This window comes from Balaenoptera physalus (genome assembly GCF_965194825.1).
Source record: "Balaenoptera physalus genome assembly, chromosome: 1".
NCBI classification, from domain to species: domain Eukaryota; kingdom Metazoa; phylum Chordata; class Mammalia; order Artiodactyla; family Balaenopteridae; genus Balaenoptera; species Balaenoptera physalus.
Genome location: NC_138882.1, coordinates 27904245 through 27926822, shown reverse-complemented (window position 1 = coordinate 27926822; position 22578 = coordinate 27904245). Strand labels below are relative to the sequence as shown.

Sequence of the window (22578 nt, the reverse complement as noted above, 5' to 3'; positions counted from 1 at the left end):
TTAATTTTGCAGCTTATCTTTTCTTGAATGAGGGGAATTGAATTCAGTTTTTCTGGTTTGCTAATGTTTTTTCACTCTTACTCAAAGATAAACCAAGAGTCTTCATCCCAGGAACCATGAAAACTCATTGTTATTAGACAGTTTTTCCAGTAAAGTCCAGGTTTGAAATTTGATCACTTTAATTCAGAAAGTGGCAAAACACAGAACTGACCACCTACATACTTTGGCGTGATAGGTAAACACAGGGACTTTTTTCACCTTTGAGTGTTAGTCAGTCTCCTCTAGCCAATATAAAGTAAATATAGAAGTCAGGATTACCTTTGAGCGTCTTTTGTTATTAGAGTTTCAAGTCCTTTACGTCAACTGTTCTATACAAGTAATAGGTAAATAAGATGTTTGTGAAAGCATTACTAAATTGAAAAATATTTAGATGGTATCATTATTATCCTCATCATTTATTAAATCTAATTCAGCATACTGGTGAAGTTTTATGTGATAAATACTAAAAATCATGAGTTTTCTCTTTTCAGAATTTGCTTATGGTGGCCATCCTTACCCCTTTTCTGGAATATTTGAAATTTCCCCAGGAAATGCTTCTGAACTAGGAGAAACATTTAAATTTAAGTAAGTAGGGAGGAAAATTTTTATTACACTGTCTTAGATGCCAAAGCTTGTTTTCAGGCATACAGAATTCATTCTGTAGATTAAAATCTAGGCACTTAAAATGTTTCTTTAATGTTGTTTTAGTTGTGGACACTTTAAAATCAAATCTAAATTGTTGTATAAAGATAGTAATCAGCCAAATAAAGTGCCTGAAATAAGCAAGTCTGTTGCTCTTATTCAGGACCCACAAAAGTTACTATGTCTACTTTAAAAATGTTTTTACCTGGTATAAGATTCTGCTTTAGAAAACATTTCCTATATAATGACTACTTCCCCTCAGTCTCCTATTTGGGGGGAGATGGAGGAAAGTTTTATTGTGACCTACTTAACACTTAAAAATCTCTTCATTTTCCCAATGAAAGGGACACTGTTTACAAACTTGAAATAACTAAACTACAATAATTTGAATAGATTAGCCAAGAAACTGTTGTTAAGGTACGTGTATTATATGTATTGATAAACCTAAAATGTGTGGATCTGAGTGTACTGTGGAGCCTTATGTGTAGTAAACAGCACTGAAAACCTGAATGCTAATAATCAAATTTCCATTCCTTAATTGAGTTTTGTATTTAAAGTGATATTTAGAATCTTAGTTTCAAGGAACTTTAAAGAAACTTCTGGACCTATAACAGTTAACTTGCCAAGTGACAAATAGTGAAATGAGGTTATAACATTGAAATTCAGTATAGGGCTATATCTTTTTATCACTACTGAGTTAATGATTCTCTTAACCTATAACTAATTTGAAATATTTACACACAGAAGTGCTATAATGCCAGCCTGAATCCATTCCTTAGGTCTCCCTTTGGTCAAACCTGCTAGATAAAAGGATTTTCTAAGTACTGTCAGCTTTCTTGGATGCCTAACTTGTATCTGACTAAAATTCTACTCTCTATTGAATAATGTCTATTGCATTTCCAAGGTAGTAGTTTGGGAGTGGTGGCGGGGTTGGTTGCTTTTTTGGTGTGGTGTACTGTTTTGGGGGGTTTTGGTTTTATAATGCTTTTTTAAAAATTAGTCATTTGACAGTTCATCTCACTGCAGCCCAGTGGCAGATAACTTAAAAGATTATTTCTAAGTGAGAATATGACCAGCCATTTGATGGTGAGTGTAATTAAGCAAGAATATTTGCAGCATGGATCTGGTTCTCTAATAATGTAACTGCTAATGTAATAGTAATAAAAATAACTGTGATATTATATTTTTAATATGACACTGTTTAATAAAGAAAATGACTTATTTTGCATTTGTATTATTTAGAAGTGGTATACTTAAGAGTTTATTGCTTTTAAAAAGTAGAAAATAAAATAATCGAAATTATTAAAATACCTCATTTACCTTTTAGTCTTCTTACAGTAACCCTGCTTTGTTACATCAGTCATAATATTCCTGGCAATAAGCATTTCTGGAAATGAGTCTTTAAGCATGCCTATAATACCTATAACTCACGCAGCTATATTCTTTTTCTTCTTTTTTTTTTTTCTTTTTTTTTTTTGTTCTTTAAGAGAAGCTGTTGTTTTAGGGAGCACCGACTTCCTAGAAGATGATATAGAAAAAATTGTAGAAGAATTGGGAAAAGAATACAAAGGCAACGCTTACCATTTGATGCATAAAAACTGCAATCACTTTTCTTCGGCTTTATCAGAGGTAGGTTAAATTTTATTCTAAAAGTTCTTCAAATAAATAACACTAGTATATTTACTGTCCCACTATATTTAATCAATTATTTTTTTCTGATTATTTATGTTGTGTAATACATGGTATTTTATTTCTTTTATGTGAATATTTCTTTTATATGAGTGACCTTTCCAAAGTTGGTAACTTTAGAGTCAGCACAGTTTTAAACTGTAATTCTGTTCATGACTTTGCAGTGAGTAGAGTGAATACAATAACGGGTCTCTTATTCTAATTTGTTTCATCACAATCTTATATTTTCACTTAAAAATTAATGCCTAGGGGGTTGGGGAAGAAAAAAATAAAAATAATAAAAAATTTTAAAAATTAATGCTTAAGTGACTTCTGCTTCTTAGCCACTATGATTTCTCTTTTCCTAAATTTTAGTTGCCAACTTGAAATTTTTCTGGCTCTTACTTATTAATAAGTAATTCATTTCTCCTGTCTTGAAATTTTACTCTGCCAGTTTATCACACACGCACTTATTTGCCTTCCCAGTTCTTGAATGCCAAGCAGAAAACCAAAAGTAGATCCAAATTAAAGGACTTTAAAAAAGAAAATGATGGGAAGAAAGCAAAAGATTATAAAATAAGGTCTGGAGAATTAAATAGCACTTGAAACAGCTTCCCAGCTTTCTGACCCTTAGCAGATGGTTGCAGAAGCCACATCAGGTACCACAGAAATTGTGAAATGTGTAAAAGAGAAAATGAGCTGCTGCTTCAGTGACCTCCTCTGCAGAGCTGCTTAGCTACCTGGCCCTTTTCACTGCCCTCGTGGCTTCCACAGCATAGGTTTCAGACAGGACTACAGCAGACTACTGCTGTGCTTCTCAAGTTATTTCTTGAGGACCGGCGGCATTAGCATCACATAGGAGTTTGTAAGATACACATCATCTCTGCCCCACCATAGATGTACTGAATCAGAATCTTCATTTTCACATGATCCCAGATGATTTGTAACAGTTGGAGAAGCACCCACTAGTCTAGTGGTTGCATTGATACCGCAGAGGTGACCAAGTTGATTTTCAAGGAAGAGAGAAGGTAGTTCTAAGCTTTCTTGACCCTAGACATTACATTTGTAGGAAATGCATTCAAAGATCCATAGAATGTTAAAATTAGCAAAGATTTTAGACAGCATCTAATCTAGTCTCCTCATTTTATAGACTAAGTAACAGGCCCTGATTGGGGAAATGACTTAGCAAGATTGTGGAGAACTCAGATTAGACCCAGACTGCTTAGTTCAGTGCTTGTTATATTTTATTGTTACTTCCTTTGGTTCCAATTTATCCTCTCTCCCAAATAAATTATTAGCTTTATTGAGCATCTGTAACACCACCTCAGCCCTGGTCTAACCCTAAAACCATATTGGAGTTGAGTGCCTGAAGAACAATTCTAGATGTCCCTGGAGCCGTCTTTTTAGGTCACAGTTTTCATGCTTTCACCCGTGTGAGTGCTGAATTGTTAAAGAAACTGAGACTCAAAAGTTAGGGGACTTAGCCTAGGCTAGCCAGCTTGTTAGTGACAACTGAGACTAGAATTTTGGATAGTGAAGGAGGTAAGGGACTATCTTTAGTAAACCCCAAATAATCAAGGCAAAAAAATTTAATGTTAGGCACTCTTAAAAAGTTATTAAATCTAATGTGCGTCTACATCTCTGACAACATAGTTTCTACATGTGTCGTATAACCAGTTGCAGATAGAAAACCATAGCTAATTATAAATGATTGTTGATATATGTACTCTGTTATTCAGAATTGTTCCAGAAATTCTAAGAAGCATCATAGTTATCATTTCAGATGCTTCTCTACAACAAGGATTAGCAAACCACCACAACCTGCACAACAATACCAGCCTACCACCTGTTTTTGTACAGCCTGCAAGCTAAAGATGGTTTTTACCTTTTTTAAATTAATTAAATTATTTATTTATTTGTTTATTTATTTATTTTTGGCTGCATTGGGTCTTCGTTGCTGCGTGCGGGCTTTCTCTAGTTGTGGTGAGCGGGGGCTACTTTTCGTTGCAGTGCGCAGTCTTCTCATTGCGGTGGCTTCTCTTGTTGTGGAGCACAAGCTCTAGGCGCGTGGGCTTCAGTAGTTGTGGCTCGCGGGCTCTAGAGCGCAGGCTCAGTAGTTGTGGCGCATGGGCTTAGTTGCTCCATGGCATGTGGGATCTTCCCGGACCAGGGCTCGAACCCGTGTCCCCTGCATTGGCAGGCGGATTCTCAACCACTACGCCACCAGGGAAGTCCCAATTTTTACATCTTTAAACCGTTGGGAAAAGGTCAAAAGAAGAATATATAGTTACATGTATAAATTATATGAAATTCACATTTCAGTATCCATTAAAATCTGACTGGAACACATCCGCACTCATTTTTTTAACCTATCATCTTTACTGCTTACAGGCTGCAGCAGCAGAGTTGAGTAATTGTATCAGAAACCAAATGGTCTGTGGAGCCTAAAATATTTACTGTTTGGCTCTTTATAGATAAGGTTTCCCAACCCCTACACTACAGGTCAGATGCATTCGAATCTGATTCAGATTGACTTAAACAATGAGGAAATATTTTATCTCACAAAACAAGAAGTCCAGGATAAGGTGGGCTCCATGTCAGTATGGTCAGTGTCTCAATTGTGTGTGTCATCAGTGGCCTAAGGTCTTTTTATCTCTCTGAGCTGCCATCCTTAGGGTGTTAGGTTGGCTCTGCCCTCAGGCTAGCTCCTTTTATGGTTTTCAGGTAGTTGCAACAATTTTAGGCACCATATCCTGATAGACCAACATCAAGAGAAAAAAGAAAGCTCTGTCTCTCCCGTTACTTCTCTCAGAGAAACTGAGACTTTTTCCAGAACTTCCCACCCTTTCCAAAGCAGGTCATATTTCATGGCCAGAATTGGGTCGAATGCCATTTCTAAACCAGTCACTAGCAAGAAGAATGGCATTGCCGTTACTAAATGCCACTGGCCTGAATACCTTCTGTAAATTAATATTTTCAGTGGGAAATTCCAAACCTGAATAAAAGTAGAGTGAATAGTATAATGAGCCTGATATACATATCACTTAGCTTCAAAAGTTATCAACTCATGGCTAATTTTGTTTCATCTATAAATGCCCACTCCGAAATAACACTCTGATCCCTAGATTACTTTGAAACAAATCCCAGGTGTTATTTCATTTCAGTTGTACATAGTTTACCTTGTAGCTCCGAAGATAAAGATTTTTTTAACATAACTACAAATATTATCAACCTAAAAAAAATTAACATGCATTCCTTAATATAATGCAAATATACAATGTTGAAATTTTTCCAATTGTCATAATTTTTTAACAGTTTGTTTGAATCAGGATAAATAAAGGCCATACCCCCTAGTTACCGTGAGGTTCAGTCCACATAGGAAAGGTAGGATAGATGTCTTGATTCTTTTCCGTTACTTAACAGTCTTCAAAGAAAGAATTGGTTCCTGTGCTGTACAGAGAAAAATTAACATAGCAGAGGGCTTTACTGTTAGGAAAGCGTATTGTGGAGAGAAGGCCAAGGGTGTGACTGGATAACCTTTTGCTGCTGCTGAAGAGATTAAACATGTGATTCGTGGATCCTCTCAACCATCTCAGTGGAAATCAGGAATAGAAGTGGGATTTTCCAAGAAAGATCTGTAGAGGAACCTCTTATCTAATAGAGTGAATCCCACAGGAGACTCAACATTTTTGAGGATGTTATATTAGCAGAAACACTGCCGGCTTGGACTGAAAGAGGACAAAATGAAAGATGACTGTTGGATTCCCAAATTTCACAGGCAGTAAACAGCCTGGCGAAAAAGGGTAGTTTCAAGGGCCCAGACGACAGAACTGAGGGCCACAGAGGATTAGTCCCAGGCCTTGAAACCTAATGGAGGTTGCCCAGTCAGATTTTGAAATTGCTTGGGGGGCTTCCCTGGTGGTGCAGTGGTTAAGAATCTGCTTGCCAATGCAGGGGACACGGGTTCCATCCCTGGTCCGGGAAGATCCCACGTGCCTCGGAGCACCTAAGCCCGTGTGCCACGACTACTGAGCCTGCGCTCTAGAGCCCGTGAGCCACAACTACTGAGCCCGCATGCTGCAACTACTTAAGCCCGTGCCTAGAGCCCGTGCTCCGCAACAAGAGAAGCCACCTCAGTGAGAAGCCCGCACAACGCAAGGAAGAGTAGCCCCCGCTCGCCGCAATTAGAGGAAGCCTGCGTGCAGCAACGAAGACCCAGTGCAGCCAAAAATAAATAATAAAATAAATTTATAAAAGGAAATTGCTTGGGACTAATGATTCCTTTCTTCCTTCCATGTTCTCCCTTTTAGAATGGGAATGTCTATAACTTACTCTGTTCCTGTCCACCGTTATATTTGGGAGGCATCCTACACACACTTTACTTTGTTTTTTTAACTTCACGTTATATCATGGAGTTTATTCTGTAACAGTATATAGGGATAGTCCTCATTTCTTTTCACAGCTAAATGGTCCTCCTTGTTTGTGCCAAAATGTATTCAGTCAGTTTCCTGTTAATGACATTTGGGTTATTTTTAGCCTACAAAAAAGTGCTGTAATGAATAACCCTGTGCATACCTTTTTTCATATTTTGCCAGTGTGTCTCTGGAATAAATTCCTAGAAAGAGGGATTACCAAAGTGAAGCTTAAATGCAAAAGTAACTTTGTTATATGAATCAAATATTTTTTGACCACTACCTACAGTAAGAAATATATTTTACATCATGATCCAGATATGTACACATAACTAAAACAAGTGTCACAATTACCCTAGTATCTACAGTCTATTTCATTTTAAGAATTCAAGTTACAATGCCAAAGCTACTAATGGATCTTGACTCAAAGTTTAAAAGACATTGGCTTGATCACGGATCTGCACACTTTTTCTGAAAGAGCCATATAGTAACTATTTTAGGCCTGTGGACTATTCCTGGACTCCACTCTGCCATGGTAGCCCAAGAACTGTAGGCCATAAAAAAAAATGAAGGGGCATGGCTGTGTTGCAATAAAATTTTACCTATAAAAACAGGTGGCTTTAGTTTACAGACCTCTGTTTTAGGTTAATCAAGACACCTGCAGGTATTGGGATGAAGTCAGCTTCCTATGAAGCACATTGATATATGGAGGAAGGTAGATTACTGAATAAAATCAGGATTTAGGAAGGAGAATGAAGAAAACAGCTGCTGGATAGTCAACAATGGCTTATTACATTAACCTAACTATTCCTAGTCACCACTCTGTGGTAACCTTCAAATATACATATATCCCCAATTATGTCTTGGGTGTAAAATATAATGTAATACTTGTTTGCCTGTGTTTTTTAGAATAGACAGATAGGAATGGTATAATGTCATTGCTCAGCTTTCCCCCAGATCTAATTCATTCACATTCTTCGGGTATTTTTAAGTACTGTCTACCTCTCTGTGCTTCCAGGCCGGGTGATCAAAAATGATCAAAACATGCCACCTTCCCTCCATTGAGACCACCGCCTGGCCCTGTAGTTAAGACAGAGACATAGTATTTAAATGTAGCCCTTAAGGCATAGGGCTAAACCTTTAGGGAGAAAAGTTACATTGCTTGATTACAGGTGCCAGCTTATTTACATTTTAGCTAATTTTTGGATGTAAGATACTTTGAAACCAACTAAGCTAAAATAGATGGTACTTCCAGATCATAATTATAATGATTATAATCTTTGACATGATTGGAGGCAAAAACACCACAGGGACAGTAAAGCATGGATTAGTTAAGCCTGGTTTTGACTGCAGAAGGGAAGGAGGATAAATAAAGAGTAAAGTTAGTGTATTATAAAAGACCTAGTTCTTATTATTTGCAGTTGGGAAGAGAGGGGGCTTACAAGTCCTGAGAACAGGATAAGGGTGAGAACTGCCTGGAGCTTCTGTTACTTGAATAATATCTTGTATTAACAAGTCTTCTGTGTGTTCAAAATACTTTTACATGCTTCTCAAAGCAGTTACAAAGACCAAAGAAAGAAAGGAGCCAGGTGGAATTAGCTTGATTTTATAGATGTAAAAAGTAAGCAGCTTAACAAAGTTCTTCAGAAGGGAAGGGATGGAGCTGACAGTAGGGGGACCCCAGGCTTCCGAGTTAGGGAGCTGCTTGTCATCAACGGCCGGAAGTAACAGCACCAAAGGCTAACGTGCAGTGGCCTTTTTGTATATCCGCCTCCCTCCCCAACCCTCCACTCCTTGGCAGCTGACCAGATAACCCTAACCTCTCACCTAATACTGCACTCTTTCTCCTGTAGATTCTTTGTGGGAAAGAGATTCCTCGCTGGATCAATCGGCTTGCCTACTTCAGCTCCTGTATACCCTTTCTCCAGAGTTGCCTCCCGAAGGAGTGGCTCACTCCCGCAGCCCTGCAGTCTAGCGTCAGCCAGGAGCTCCAGGACGAACTGGAGGAAGCGGAGGATGCTGCAGCCTCCGCCTCCATGGGCAGCACTGCCGCAGGCTCCAGACCCGGGCGCCACACTAAACTGTAAATGTCTCCAGAGTCACACCTTCAGAACTGTCTCTGGCAGTTGAATATCACTAGAGAAAAGTAAAAGAGTAAACGTCCTTTGGATATTTTGTATGCAAAGATGGCTCTCCCCCAAATCCCAGTTTTTCAGCTCAGGATTATATTTGTAATCAAAAAAAAAAATCACTTGGCGCAGGAGGGAAAACTTTGTATGAAGCTTCCCTCTGTCTTTTTTACCCACTTGTAAATTTGGATTTACTTCTGTTTTATATAAGCTCTGTTAAGTTATGTTTACAGTATTTTGTATCGCTGTTTACAAATCTTGCATGGACTCCTGCCACCATGAAAGAAGAAAATCTTCATGTCTTCAAAAATTAGGCAGGTAATCTTTGTACACTTCTGACAATTGCCCGAGCTTCGGCATAAATAATAGGCACACGAGAAGGTACTTACACAATTATAGTCACCATCACCTGCTTAAGAATTATCTTTTAGGTTTGTGTTTGTTTTTGTTACCGTGTTGGTACCAGGATGCACAGAGGTGAAGGAGCACACACAGCCCTGAGGGCTTGGGACCTTGATCTGTGTAAGAGGTGCCCGACCCTGGGCACTCAGCACTCCCTCCACTCCGAGTGGTACAGCTCCTGAGGTTTCCACCGAACAGTGGCTTTCATCCCAAATATCCGTCCACCTCCACGGGGTGGTATACTCTCGTGTCAGTCTGGCTTTGATGCCTCTGATTCTGTAAGTAAGATGTTTTTCGTTAAAGGTATTCTTACTAGTAACAAGTGTTTTTGCACATGTGTTGGGGGCTTCATTTTTATTTTAATATATATTGATATCCTCCCTGCACAGGATTTTGTTTGTGGGGCAGGAATATCCTAAGTGGTAGCCTTCAGAGTAGCAGTGTGAGTTGACATTCAACTGCTTTTAACTATTCAGGCTACCTTTTATACTACACCTTGAAAACTAGAGTCTAAAGTAACACTCTCCAAAAAGTTAATACTTTGATATTTTAAACATTTTATGTACCATACCAGAAAGAGTATGTTGGAGTTTGTTAGTTTGTTATGGGAGTAGTTTCACCTCATAATAGAGAGCTTAGTCTCGTTACCTCTTGTTGAAAACTCATATTTATGTGTCTTATTCATCTTTTTCTGTTCTCTCAAATGTATGTCTCTTACATAACCTACTTGAAGAATGAAATTGTCACCACAGATAAGTCCTCATTAGCAAGGAATCTGTCTGCTCAAGTCTACTCCCAGTTTGACCCTTGGATGTAAGAGCCAAGTCATTACATGTCAAATTCAATTTTTCTGCCTTAAGAATGAATGTTCTACATAAAATATTGGATGCAGTGTATAAATTATCCAAGGCAGTGACTTCAGCTTTATATATATATATCGTTAGTTTTTAAATCATCTACTTTTATTTAAACTTCTAGATTGGATTGTTTTCTATTGCTCTTTGTAAGGATACATATCTTTCAGTACACTACATTTTTAACTTTTCCATAAGCTGATTTTGAGTCATTTTATCAAATTAAGCACACCCTGTTCATAGGGAAAATAAACCTTGGGTTTGACCTGAGGAAAATGAAGCCACTTAACCTAATTTATGCTTTTGACTGTTCTGTTGCTGGAGAGGAAAGCTTTTACAAATTATTCTCAGTTCTTTAGGGGGGGGCAGAGCACTTGTTTTAAGAGACGTGACAGGAATCTATGATCTCTATGAAAAGTTGACCTGATTCAGGTCTAAATACGAGATTTAGAATAAAATGTGCAGACTCTGACAGTGAATCAGTTCACTCAAAGAAGAGTCCTGTCACTAAAACCCAGGTTAGTGAAAAATGTTTGATGCCGCTCGCTTGGGATTTTTGTTTTTAATAATGTGGTGGATTCCAGTTTTTTCTAATCCATTCAAATAGACATGAGTTTAAATCTGTGCTACAGACACACATGAAGGAGTGGCCATTATTTAGGCACTTCTTGGCGAGTAGCCAGGAGCCTTCCACCTTTGCTTATCCAGAATCCAGCACTTCAGCACACAAATGATTTTATTGTTATTTTGTTGTATTGACTTTCATCTGCAGCATTTGGAGTTTAAAAATAGTGTTAAGGTCCTAGTAAAAATAAATAATGGCCTGAGGCCAATTATCATAGAACCACCAGATAAAATTCTGGACGTGAGATTGCTTGCAGTCTAATGGTACTTGAGGTTGAGAAATAAAGAAATGTCTTTACTTTAGAAAATCTCATTTAAGTCAGTTTGTCCACTACAGTTCAAAATTGAGGATGAATTCAGTTAATTAGCATTTCACCAGCTTTCCCTTGCCCTTGGAGGAAAAGAATCTTGTTCTCAACCTGACCTCTGTTAAGAAAAATCCTGTATAAAAAATCCGGTCATTAAGATACATGTGATATGATGGCATCAGATATTCTCTTCGCAGTTGTAACCAAGCGAAACACATTTCTCATTGTGGGTTGGACAGTAATATAGTGTTAAGAGGGTCAGAAGCTGCTGGTTTCTACTGTTTGTTTTCAGTGCCCTTGGGTTTTGTTTTTTCTTTCTTTCAACCCTAAGAAAGGGGCATCAGCTTTGGAAAGTGTGGCCTGTTGAATGGTAGAAGGCAGTGAGTGATAACAGCAGTAAAGAGAGCCTCCACTTGATGCCTGAAATCCAGCCCACTATTGTTCTGACCCACAGCAATAGTGCAAGTTACCTTCACCAGCATTTGTACATAGCAGGGAATTCTGGTTTTCACCAATTGATAGCATTGTGTGTATGAGGAGATTCAACCCTACAGACAGCTGTGGGACTCTATATCCATGGCTTCTTTCCATCACAAAACGGGTAGAAACTCATTCACTGCTTCAGGGTTCTAATCTGTGTGTCTTCTAATGGGTCCATTTCTATAAGATATTCTGTAATTTTGATACATGTTGTATTTTCTTTCAGTGACTTAAGTTTAAAAGGCTTGGGTTTTGTCCAGCAAGCTGGCCATACTGCCATTGTACCCCTTTCCTTCAGTATGGTTTAGAGTGCAGCTCAGTCATTAGACTTTCATTGTCTCCTCAGTCAATACACATCTTCACTGTTTGAAAGGTGTTACAGCTGTTCAAGAATCTTCATGAACCTGAGGATAATTTCTTGTGAAGTTGAATGCAAATGTACTGTCATTCATAGTGTTTATATAAAAAAAAAAAAATACCAGGAATCTTCACTTTTGCTACCTTGATATAGCATTGGGCTATCATGTTAACAACATTGAAATACATCAATTTATTAAAAAAATACTTTTATAAGAAATGTTTTCTAGTGCTTTTTGACCTCCAGGAGACTGCAAATGTTATATATTTGTGTTGGGGAGGGGTACTTTTGTTTGATAGTTTTTATTTTTATACAGTTTTAAAGGTTACACTCCATTTACAGTTATTACAGAATATTGGCTTTATTCCGTGTGTTGTATAGTATGTCCTTGTAGTCTGTCTTACGCCCACTAGGGAGATTATTTTTGAAACCCAAGAATCCCATCTGCTCTGCAGAAACATAGTCCGCCCTTCTCCAGCATACATTTCTCTTGTATTTGCACGTACATTTATTCTCATGTATTCCCCTCGAGCTCAGGTCCACGGGCCAAGTCCTTAACTGTCAGCATAACCACACCTGCTCCCAGGCAGCGGTGCCAGCCCCAGCTTCTGGGGGATGGAGACAAGGCTGGGAAGGGAGAACATGCCCTCTTCTCTCTGCCAGGATCGCAGGGAAGAGACCTGCAGGGGAATTGCCCCCACTGCTCGTGCACACACTCTCCCCATCTAGAAGCATCGAGCGAGCAGGAGCCTGGGTGACTGTGCACCTCGTTTTCTACAAACCTATGCTGCTTTGCACCTCCAACCTGACCCTTCCCCCGTCTCCATTGGCCTTTTGGTACCTAGCCAAGTAATACTTCCCTCCACAAACTCAAAAGACCTCTCTTGGATTAAGTATTATTAAAAAATAATGGCGGTCATTTGTGGTCTGTCAATGCCTGTCCACTCTCTGCTAAGTAGGAATGGTCTGCAACTCACTTGTTCTCAAGGACAGGAGCCAAAGGGGAATTTTCCCCCCAGTCTAAATAGGCTTTTGATAGACTATAGCAAGTTGATCACCAACTCAAATCTGGTAAAGCAACTGGTTTTACTGGTAGAAAGGATACCAAATATACTGAGGGACAGTGGTTTTTTCTTTCCCATTATAATCTGCTCCTGAAGTTCTCCTTATCACCCAGATACGGACCTTGTTCTAAGTGTGCAGAAGTCCACGTGCTAATAAAGATGAGTGGCTCCGTGCTTTGCATTCCAAGAGGTAGATTAGAGGCAGGCAGCTACTTATTTCCTTATGGATTCTAAACCCAGAGAACTGCTGAGCCCTCTCAAGCTTGTCCCTTTGATCCTTTCCCCAAAAGGAAAATCCTCCCAAAGAGGATCATACCTTGTTCCTACACTGGGAAGCGTGAAGAGTCCATCTTGTCAAGGCCAAGGGAAAAGCTAAGGTTAAGCGAGGCCTCCTCTCAATCCCAGCTCGGTGAGGGAGGCATTCATTTCCAAAGGCTAGATGGGCGCCCCTGTGCCCTGCAGCCCTGCCCTCACTGGGAGGGCTTCGTGGACCCAATCAAGAATGTACTGCCCCCGGGCTGTTGAGGAGTGGCGTAGAGCCATCTACATTGATCTCCCTGACCCCGGGACCCCTTCACTCAGAAATAATTGCCTGGTTCTACGAAACACTCATGGCCTTAGTGGGCCTCAGGGGAGCCATTGACCGCCAGGCTGTTTCCTTCACACCCCTAACTCCCGGTGATTAGTGGGATTTAGTGCCTGGGCAACCTTCAGGTGCTTCTGAAGCTGCAGCCACGCAGAGGAAGCCACAGGCCTCACCAGGCTGTCCTTACAGCCTTGCAGGCAGGTGGACTCAGGGGTAAAGTTAGCAAAGTCACTAAGCCAGACTCCACAGAGGGAGGGTGGGCGGCCTGCTCTACTCACTCCACACTAGAAAAGGAATATGTATTGGGCAGGGCAGTGGAAAAATTAGACAAGGAAAAGCCATTCGGTCCGCCTAGGACCCTTAGTCTTGGTGGCCAGTGATTATCCATCCAAATAGGGACTGGGATTTTCAGATTACAAAACTGAAAAAAGAAAGGCTAAGGGGAGCCAGGGCAGCCAGCTTGGCCCTAATCAAAGATAGAAGAAGACTCGTGTGCCTTCCTCTCCCACTGGCGTCAATGAGTGGGCACCACAGAGCTGCCCTCGCAGGCAGCTGACACACCACAGAAGGCCAGTATGCCCACGAATACGAAAAGGTGTCACGTTGAGTCTGGAAAGGCAGTGGGTTTTGTGGACAAGACAAAGGGGAAAGAGAAGTCCTCCCGCAGTGCCCCTGCTGTGTGCTCCTTGGGCTATTCATTTAATTATCACAACAGCCTATGATGTTATTCCTGCTTTACACCAAAGGAGTTGAGTGGTTAGTAGCCCAAGAACGCACAGACAGCATAAGGAAAATCCATATTTGAACCTAGCCAGTTGCAAGGCTTCTACTCTTTCCACTCAAGTACACTGCTTTTCTGCAGTGGAGAACCCAGGTCCAGCCCAGACCCACCGAGTCAGAATCAGCATATTAACAAGACGTCCAGGCAATTCACATGTACATTAAGGGTTGAGAAGCACTGCTCTAGCCCACAGGACTCAATTCTGCATGGCTCCAGCCTACTCTGCCCATAGAAATCAGAATTTCCTGGATGAGGTGACTTGACTCTGTCAGGCAGCCTGGAGTCATGAACGTCTGAAGGACCTGGTAGCTGAATCTTCTCCAAACTTCAGTAGAGGTGTGGTAGGATTTTCCGAATTTTTCCTGGATTTGACTGAATCCATATAAATTATTCAAGGAGTACTCTCATAAATGTGAAAGATAAACTTGAACCCTCTGGAGTTACTTCAAAGAATGGTTACCTAGAAGCCCCTGTTCCGTGCACTAAGGATTCTGGACCATAGTTTGAACTGATTATCCATCTTCCTGCGAGAGACCACCAAGGCTACAGCCATCACGCGGCCAGCCCTGATGTTTTACTTTAGATCACCAGAAGTATCCGTGCCCAGGTCCTCTTCCCCAGCTACTCTGGGCACGCTCTCATTTGGCCAGCCCTCCTCCTCATCCTTACTGGCCCACCTTCCAATGTACCCTCTGGAACTCCCCGTCTGTGACAGGAAAATGCCGAAGAGCCTCCACTTTTTCAAATGCTTCTTGACCTCTCTTGAAACCCAGCTCTCCCCTGTGGTGCTCTCTCCCTCGGGGTATGTGCCCTCGGTCTCCCATTCCTCTTTGCTTCCAAATCTCCGGCTCCACTGAAACCGCGCTACCGAGTTCTACCAGCTGCTCCCTCGTGGCTCTCTTCTGCTCTCCCTCTCCTCCTCCGTCTTCCTCTCCACCTTCTTCCTGTCTTCAGTGACTCTGCATTCATGCAGGTGACCCATCCAATACCCTAGCCCAGTGTTTCGCAGCTGGGGCTCTATTGCCATCAGGGTAGGACAATCCTTTGTGCTAGACAGTCCTGCCCATTACAAGACACGTGGCATCTCTACACTCTGTCCACTAATTACCAGAGTTTTACCAGCTCCACAGTCGTGGCCACATTAAACGTCCCCACGCGTATTGCCCCCAGGAGGTAGGCAGCCCTATCCTGGGTTGAGCACTACCATCTCTGTCTCAGGCTCCTGATCTCCTCACTTCCGCCAAGCACGCAAACCTTAGACTTGTCGTCACCAGTAACTGCGCCTCTGCTAAAATCTCCATTTCAAGTAATCTCTGACCACTAACTTCCCAGCTCCCCTGAGTACCCCACACACTGAGACAAGTCTTTGACCGCATTAAGATCCCAAATCCACTAAATTCAGCCCTCGTTTTACTAATATTACTCCCTGCCCCATCTTTCATTTTTCTTCTCAGCCTAAATTCCACCGTCAGTAATTAAACTGTTTCCTTCTCAGGATCCTCCACTTCTGTGCCCTTTTCTCCCTTCATCTCATGGCCTGGCAAACCCAGCCCTGTTCAGACCCAGACCTCTCTGTGCCCATGCCTGATCCGCTGAATGTTGCTAGGGTGAAGTCACACGGCTGGGCTGACCAGTTTTATCTTAACGTTCCCGTCTCTCAGCACCACACGCGGTTTCCTGCAGGTCCCTTGTAAGCCTGCTCGCTGCTCTCCTGGATGACACTTCAGACTTTATCTCTTCAAACCTCCCACGTGTTCCCCACACGCATTTCAGTTGAGAACCTCATTTTATGCTTCATTGAAAATAGAGACAATTTAGGCAGTTGACCTCTGTAATGGGGGAAAATACCCAGTTCTCTCTCCCTTGTGTTTCTCCTTTACTGTCACACAGAACACTTCACTTGTGACACTTCTTCACCAGATGTGTGGGGATTTTCCCTACACCAAGCAGTTCTCCACGACACCAGCTGGTTGACCTACAACTTAATTCTGACGCTGTCTACCTGGAGATGGCATCAGATCCCGCAGGTTAAGCGCTCAGTCCCACAAGACTGCCCCCCACTTCAGATGCCAATCGCTAGTAGTACGGCCCCAGGTTACCCACAATTTCTGTCCAGCCTGGGTACGAATCGGAGGTTCCCAAGTTTGAGTCTGATTTGCTAGAGAGGCTCACAGAACTCAGGGCAACGCTTCCATTTACCAGTTTATTAAAGGATATGATAAAAAAAATACAAATGAACAACCAGGTAAAGAAAAATACAAGGCGAGGTCTGAGAGCGTTCCGGGCACAGGAGCTTCTGTCTCCGTGGAGTTGGAGTGCACCACCCTCCTGGTATGCGGATGTGTTCAGCCACCTGGAAACTCTCCAAACCTCATACTGTTGGGATTTTATGGAGACTTCTTCACGCAGGGATGATCAATTATTAACTCCATTTTCAGCCCCTCTCACCCTTCTAGAGAAGTGGCGGGGGGTGGGGGTGGGGGGGAATCGATGGGTGGTAGAAATTCCAAGCCTCTAATCACAGCTTAGTCTTTCTGGAGACCAGGAGCCATCAGGCACCCACCCAGAGTGGCCTCAATAGAACAAAAGCTGCTCCTGGGGCTCGTATCACTTAGGAATTTACAAGGAAGGGTTCTAGGAGCTCCGTGCTTGGAATTGGGGCCAGAGACCAAGACATATATTTACTATTATCTCACAGCTTCCAATTTTTCAACCTACATACTCATTGGAGCTTGTACCCAGAGTCACTGTCTGTGTTACAGTGGGAAAACGTCCTTACTATTTTCAAAAGCCAAGCCTTCCTTTGTCACTAGATCTCACCCTCTCTCATCTCTCAAGGACTTGCTCCAACATTATTCCTTCTCTCCTTCAAAACACCAATTTCCCTTTCTCCACTGGATCATTCCTGTCAGCATAAAACATGTTCCATGGTTTCTCAGCCAAAACCGAAAACCCAAGACAAACCGTCCCTTCACTCCCTCATCCCAAGCAGGGCAACATTTCCCGATTTCACTCCACAACAAAAGTTCATGCACTTTCATGTCCTATTCACTCTTATAAACAACATTTTGGTTTACATATATATGTTTCATACATATATACACACACACATATATATGAAAGAATATATAGGATGTATATGTACAGTCTGAAAAATAATAAAACGAACACTTCCTGTACCCCCCACCCAACACCCAGCCTAAAAAATAGAACCTGAGCAGGACATCAGAAGCACCATCTCCCTCCCCAGTCACTTCCCCCTCCCCCCACTGCTATCCCAAACTCTGTGTTAATCATTCCTTTGCTTTTTCTTTTTTTTTTTTAAATTTATTTATTTATTTATTTATTTATGGCTGTGTTGGGTCTTCGTTTCTGTGCGAGGGCTTTCTCTAGTTGTGGCAAGTAGGGGCCACTCTTCATCGCGGTGCGCGGGCCTCTCACTATCGCGGCCTCTCTTGTTGCGGAGCACAGGCTCCAGACGCGCAGGCTCAGTAATTGTGGCTCACGGGCTTAGTTGCTCCGGTGCATGTGGGATCTTCCCAGACCAGGGCTCGAACCCGTGTCCCCTGCATTGGCAGGCAGATTCTCAACCACTGCGCCACCAGGGAAGACCCTGCTTTTTCTTTTTAATGGTTTTTAATACCCACGGATGCATCCCTAGAGAGTACATTATTTGCTTATACCTATTTCAAAACATTTTATGAATGGAATCATTTTGTATATACTCCCTTGTGATTTAAAAAATTTCTACATATTTTGGAATTCCCTGGTAGTCCAGTGGTTAGGACTCTGCACTTCCACTGCAGGGGGCCCAGGTTTGATCCCTGGTTGGGGAACTAAGATCCCTCAAGGTGCATGGCATGGCCAAAAAAAAAAAAAAAAATTAAAAATTCTACATATTTCTTTAATTCATGCATGTTTATGTGTACAATTATAGTTCATTTTCACTGCTGTATTCTGTTGTACAAATATACCACAGTTTTATTTATATATTCGACTTTTAATGGACATTTGGCCTGTTTCAATTTATGGCTATGAATATCGTAAGGCATACCTTCTGCTGCAGATGGAAGGGTTCCTCTGCGGGTGGAGCTGTGAGGCTGGAGGGAAGATGGAAGGGTTTCCGCTTCTCTGGGAGGGGAGCTGCAAAGTTGGAGGGAATGTGCACATCCAACTTTATTAATTTTTAGAAAAAAACAATGTATTCTTCTTACTGCACTTTCATTAAATAAAATCCTATTCAGCCTTCTCTCCATCTGCTAGTCAAACGGAGCTCCACAGGCTATTTTCTTATAATGTCATATAATGAAATTTCAGAGCCTGGGCTTGAAAAGTATTTTTTTCATTACTCAGAGGTGAGAGCTGTTCCCTGCTCCCACACAGCCGCTAGGAGGACGATACTCAACATCACAAAAGTGGTTCAAAGAATCTGCTTGGCAGGTGAGAATATAGGGGATCAGCTGCCTCTGCCTCGTGTTGGAGGGGAAGGGGGTGAGCCCGGGAGGAGCCAGGGCTTGCTAAGGTGTGAGTGGGTCCAGCAGAAGGAGACAGTGTTTGAGTCCATCGGCAAGTTTAGCCTGGCCTTAGCCGTTGCAGGAGGCGTGGCAAATTCTGCCTTGTATAATACAGATGCTGGGCACAGAGCTATCCATCACCTTTGACCCGTTCTGTGGAGTGCAGGACATTGTTGTAAGAAAAGGGACTCACTTTCTCATCCCTTGGGTGCAGAAACCAATTACCTTTGTTTACCGCCCTCCACCACGTAACGTGCCAGTAATCACTGGAAGCAAAGATGTACAGAATGTCAACATCCCCTTCCAGCCGGTTACTAGCCACTTCCCCGAATCTTCACCAGCATCAGAGAAGACTACGATGAGCACATGCTGCCGTCCATCACTACAGAGATCCTCAAATCCGTGGTGGCTCGTTTGGATGCTGGAGAACTGATCGCCAGAGAGAGCTGGCAGGTGAGCGATGACCTCATGGAGGGAGCAGCCACCTTTAGGCTCATCCTGGATGACATAACCCTTGACACCTCTGACCTTCGGAAAGGAGTTCACAGAAGTGGTGGGAGCCAAACAGATGGCTCAGCAGGAAGCAGAGAGGGCCAGACTTGTGATGGGAAAGGCTGAGCAGCAGAAACAGCAGCCATCGTCTCTGCGGAGGGCGATTTCAAGGCAGCGGAGCTGATAGCCAGCTCACTTGCCACTGCAGGCGACCGCCTGATTGAGCTGCACCAGTTGGAGGCCTCGGAGGACATCACGTACCAGCTGTCCCTCCGAACATCACCTACCTGCCCGCTGGGCTGTCAATGCTCTTCCAGCTGCCCCAGTGAGGCCCACACCTCCTGGGGCCATCTGGACCACAGCCCTGATGATTCTCAACATCACCTTCCCTCTTCCACCCCAGAAATCACTGTGAAACTTCATGATTGGCGTAAAGTGAAGGAAATAAAAGTAAAATCACTTCAGATCTCTAACTACTCTATCAAAGGAAAAAAAAAAAAAAAGGAATCTGCTTGTTTGGTTCAAAACTTTTAACGGAATGTGTCCTGTTCTCCCATGTAAAGTGGACACATGTGACTATTCATCACTATTTGCAACTCAGAGCAGCAGGGTCTTGTTCGACTCCTATGACTCTAGAAATTGTTGCCACATCCTGTGAAAATAACCACCATGTGAAAATAACCTCCAAAGAAACCAGTATTTGGTTGCTTGTCTTAATTCACTGACTTAATTATAATGTTATAATGTTGTAAGTTGTCTCAGTATTCCTAAAAGTTATAGATGTTTGAAAAAAACTTCTCTTACAGATCAGAAGAGGATCATGGCACTTTTCTCTTACATGCATCACGGAAAACTCAAAGCCCCTGCTAGATATATTATAATATTTAACAAATCATCTGAAAGTCCTTGTATCATCTTGTCAACACTGGGTAATCAAAATTGTTTTCCAAAGTAGCTGTAACACTCTCCAATCCCACCAGCAGAAGATTTTCATTCCCATTACTCCACACCCTTGTCTAGACCTGATGTTGACTAACTCTTTAATGTTTGCCAGTCTGGTAGGCATAAATTGGCATCTAGCTGCGCATCTAATTTGCATTTTCCTGACTATTAATAAGATTAAGAATCTTTCTATGTTTCTGGGCCTTTTTTTTTTTTCTGTGAAATGTCTGTCCTATCTTTAGCCTATTTTTCTGTTAGGTTATTTATCTTTTCCTTACAGATTTGTAGAAAATATTTACATATTCTGGCTACTCTTCTTTGACAGTTCTATGTGTTACAAAGATTTTCTCCCAGTTTGGTGTTTGTCTTTTCACTGTCTTTAAAGTGTGTTTTTTGTTTGTTTGGTTGGTTGGTTGTTTTTGGCCATGCCGTGGCAGTGGAAGCATGCAGTATCAACCACTAGACCACCAGGGAAGTCCTAAAGTATGTTTTGATAAACAAGTTCATTTTAAAGTAGTCAGCAATATCAGTATTTTTCTCTTTGGTAAATATTTTTTTAATCCTAAGAAATCCCTCTCTCCGCCTAAATTGGAAAGATAATTCTCCTACGTTTTCTTCTAAATATTTTAATCTTTGCTTTTTGTATTTAAGAATTTAATCCAACCAGAATTGATTTTGTGTGTGTGTGTGTGTGTGTGACTTATCTATTTCTTTTTTTCCATGTAGGTAACTATTTGCCTTAACACAATACGTTGAATAGTCTACCCTTTACCCACTGACCTACAAGTTCCATTTCCATTAATCAAGTTTCCACATATATGTGAGTCTGTTTCTGGGCTCTCTAGTTCCGTTGGTCTACTTACTATCTCCAGACTAATGATACCCTGTCTTAATTACTAAGGCTTTATAATAAGTCTCAGTATGTGGTAAAGTAAGTTTCCCCATCTTCTTCTGGAAGTTATTTGGTTATTCTTGGCCCTTTACTCTTCCATGTATATTTTGGAATCAACTTCTCAAGTTACATACCCACACACAAATCCTATTGGAATTGCATTGAATTAATTTATCAATTTGTAAAGAACCCATATCTTTATGATATTGTCTTTATCCAAAAACATGATCTATCACTCCATGTATACTGACCTTCAGTGTCATTCAATAAAGTTTTATAATTTTCTCCATAAAGGGCTCTCATGTATTTTGTTAGCTATATCCCTATGTTCCTTATATTTTTTTCTTGCTAGTGTAAATGATATCTTTTATTTCTTAATTATATTTTTCGGACTCATTGTTCCTCATATGTAAAAATGCAATTGACATTTTTCATTTTTTAAAACAATGATAGATGTTATTTTTTTAAACAGATTTGAATTAATAGAAAAATCGATCAGAACAAAGAGTTCCCATATACTGCCTCTCACACACACACTTTCCCCTGCCATTAACATCTTACTTTAGTGTGGCACATTTGTGAATTGATGAACCAGTTAATACATTATTATTAACTAAAGTCCATTTATATTAGGGCTCACTCTTGTGCTATTATACAGTTCTATGGGTTTTACCAAATGCATAATGTCACATATCCACCATTGAAGCATCACACAGAATAATCTTACTGCCTCAAAAGACCCATGTGCTCCACTTATTCTTTTTCCCACATCCCTAATCCCTAAACCACTGGTGTTTTTACTGTCTCTCTATTTTTGTCTTTCCCAGAATGCCATGCAGTTGGAATCATACAATATGTAGTCTTTTCAGACTTGGCTTCTTTCACTTAGCAAAATGTATTTAAGGTTCCTCCATGTCTTATCATGGCTTGATACCTCTTTTTTTTTTTTTTTCTGAATAATATCCACTGTATGGATGTACCATAGTTTGTTTTTCCATTCACCTACTGAAAAACATCTTGGTGGCTTCCAAGTTTTGGCAATTATAAATAAAGCTACTATAAACATTCATGTGCAGGTTTTCGTGTGGACTTTTAAGTTTTCAAATCCTTTGGGTTCATACCAAGATATGTGATTGCTGGATTATATGTTTAGCTTTGTAAGAAATTGCCAAACTCTCCAAAGTGGACGTACCATTTTGCATTCCCACCAACAATAAATGGGAGTTCCTGTTGCTCCACATCCTCGTAAGTGCTTGGCATTGTCAGTATTTTGGATTTTGACCATTCAAATGGATGTATAGTGGTATCTCACTGTTTTAATTTGCAATTCCCTAATGACAAAGATGCTGAACATCTATTTAATGCTTATTTGCCATCTGGATCTCTTGTCT

The 22578-nt window shown here is 41.1% G+C and overlaps 1 protein-coding gene and 1 pseudogene across 6 annotated transcripts in view; both read left to right on the top strand.

Moving 5' to 3' along the window:
• Positions 1 to 12135, top strand: part of DESI2 (desumoylating isopeptidase 2) — a 42041-nt gene extending 29906 nt beyond the window's left edge. For 3 of the 5 annotated variants that reach the window (XM_082471100.1, XM_082471099.1, XM_082471101.1), the window contains 3 exons: positions 531 to 624; positions 2169 to 2310; positions 8615 to 12135. In XM_082471100.1, coding sequence (XP_082327226.1) covers positions 531 to 624; positions 2169 to 2310; positions 8615 to 8848 — 470 coding nt within the window. In that variant the 3' untranslated portion in view covers positions 8849 to 12135. Of the gene's footprint in view, positions 1 to 530; positions 625 to 2168; positions 2311 to 2835; positions 6289 to 8614 lie in introns of those variants that run through there. The other 2 variants (XM_082471103.1, XM_082471102.1) reach the window with 2 other exon arrangements.
• A 4733-nt stretch (positions 12136 to 16868) lies between these two features.
• LOC309664898 (prohibitin 1 pseudogene) overlaps positions 16869 to 22578 on the top strand; it is a 203677-nt pseudogene continuing 197967 nt past the window's right edge. The window contains exon 1 of the transcript XR_014268396.1: positions 16869 to 21931. The product of XR_014268396.1 is annotated as a prohibitin 1 pseudogene (transcript). The remainder of the gene's footprint in view (positions 21932 to 22578) is intronic.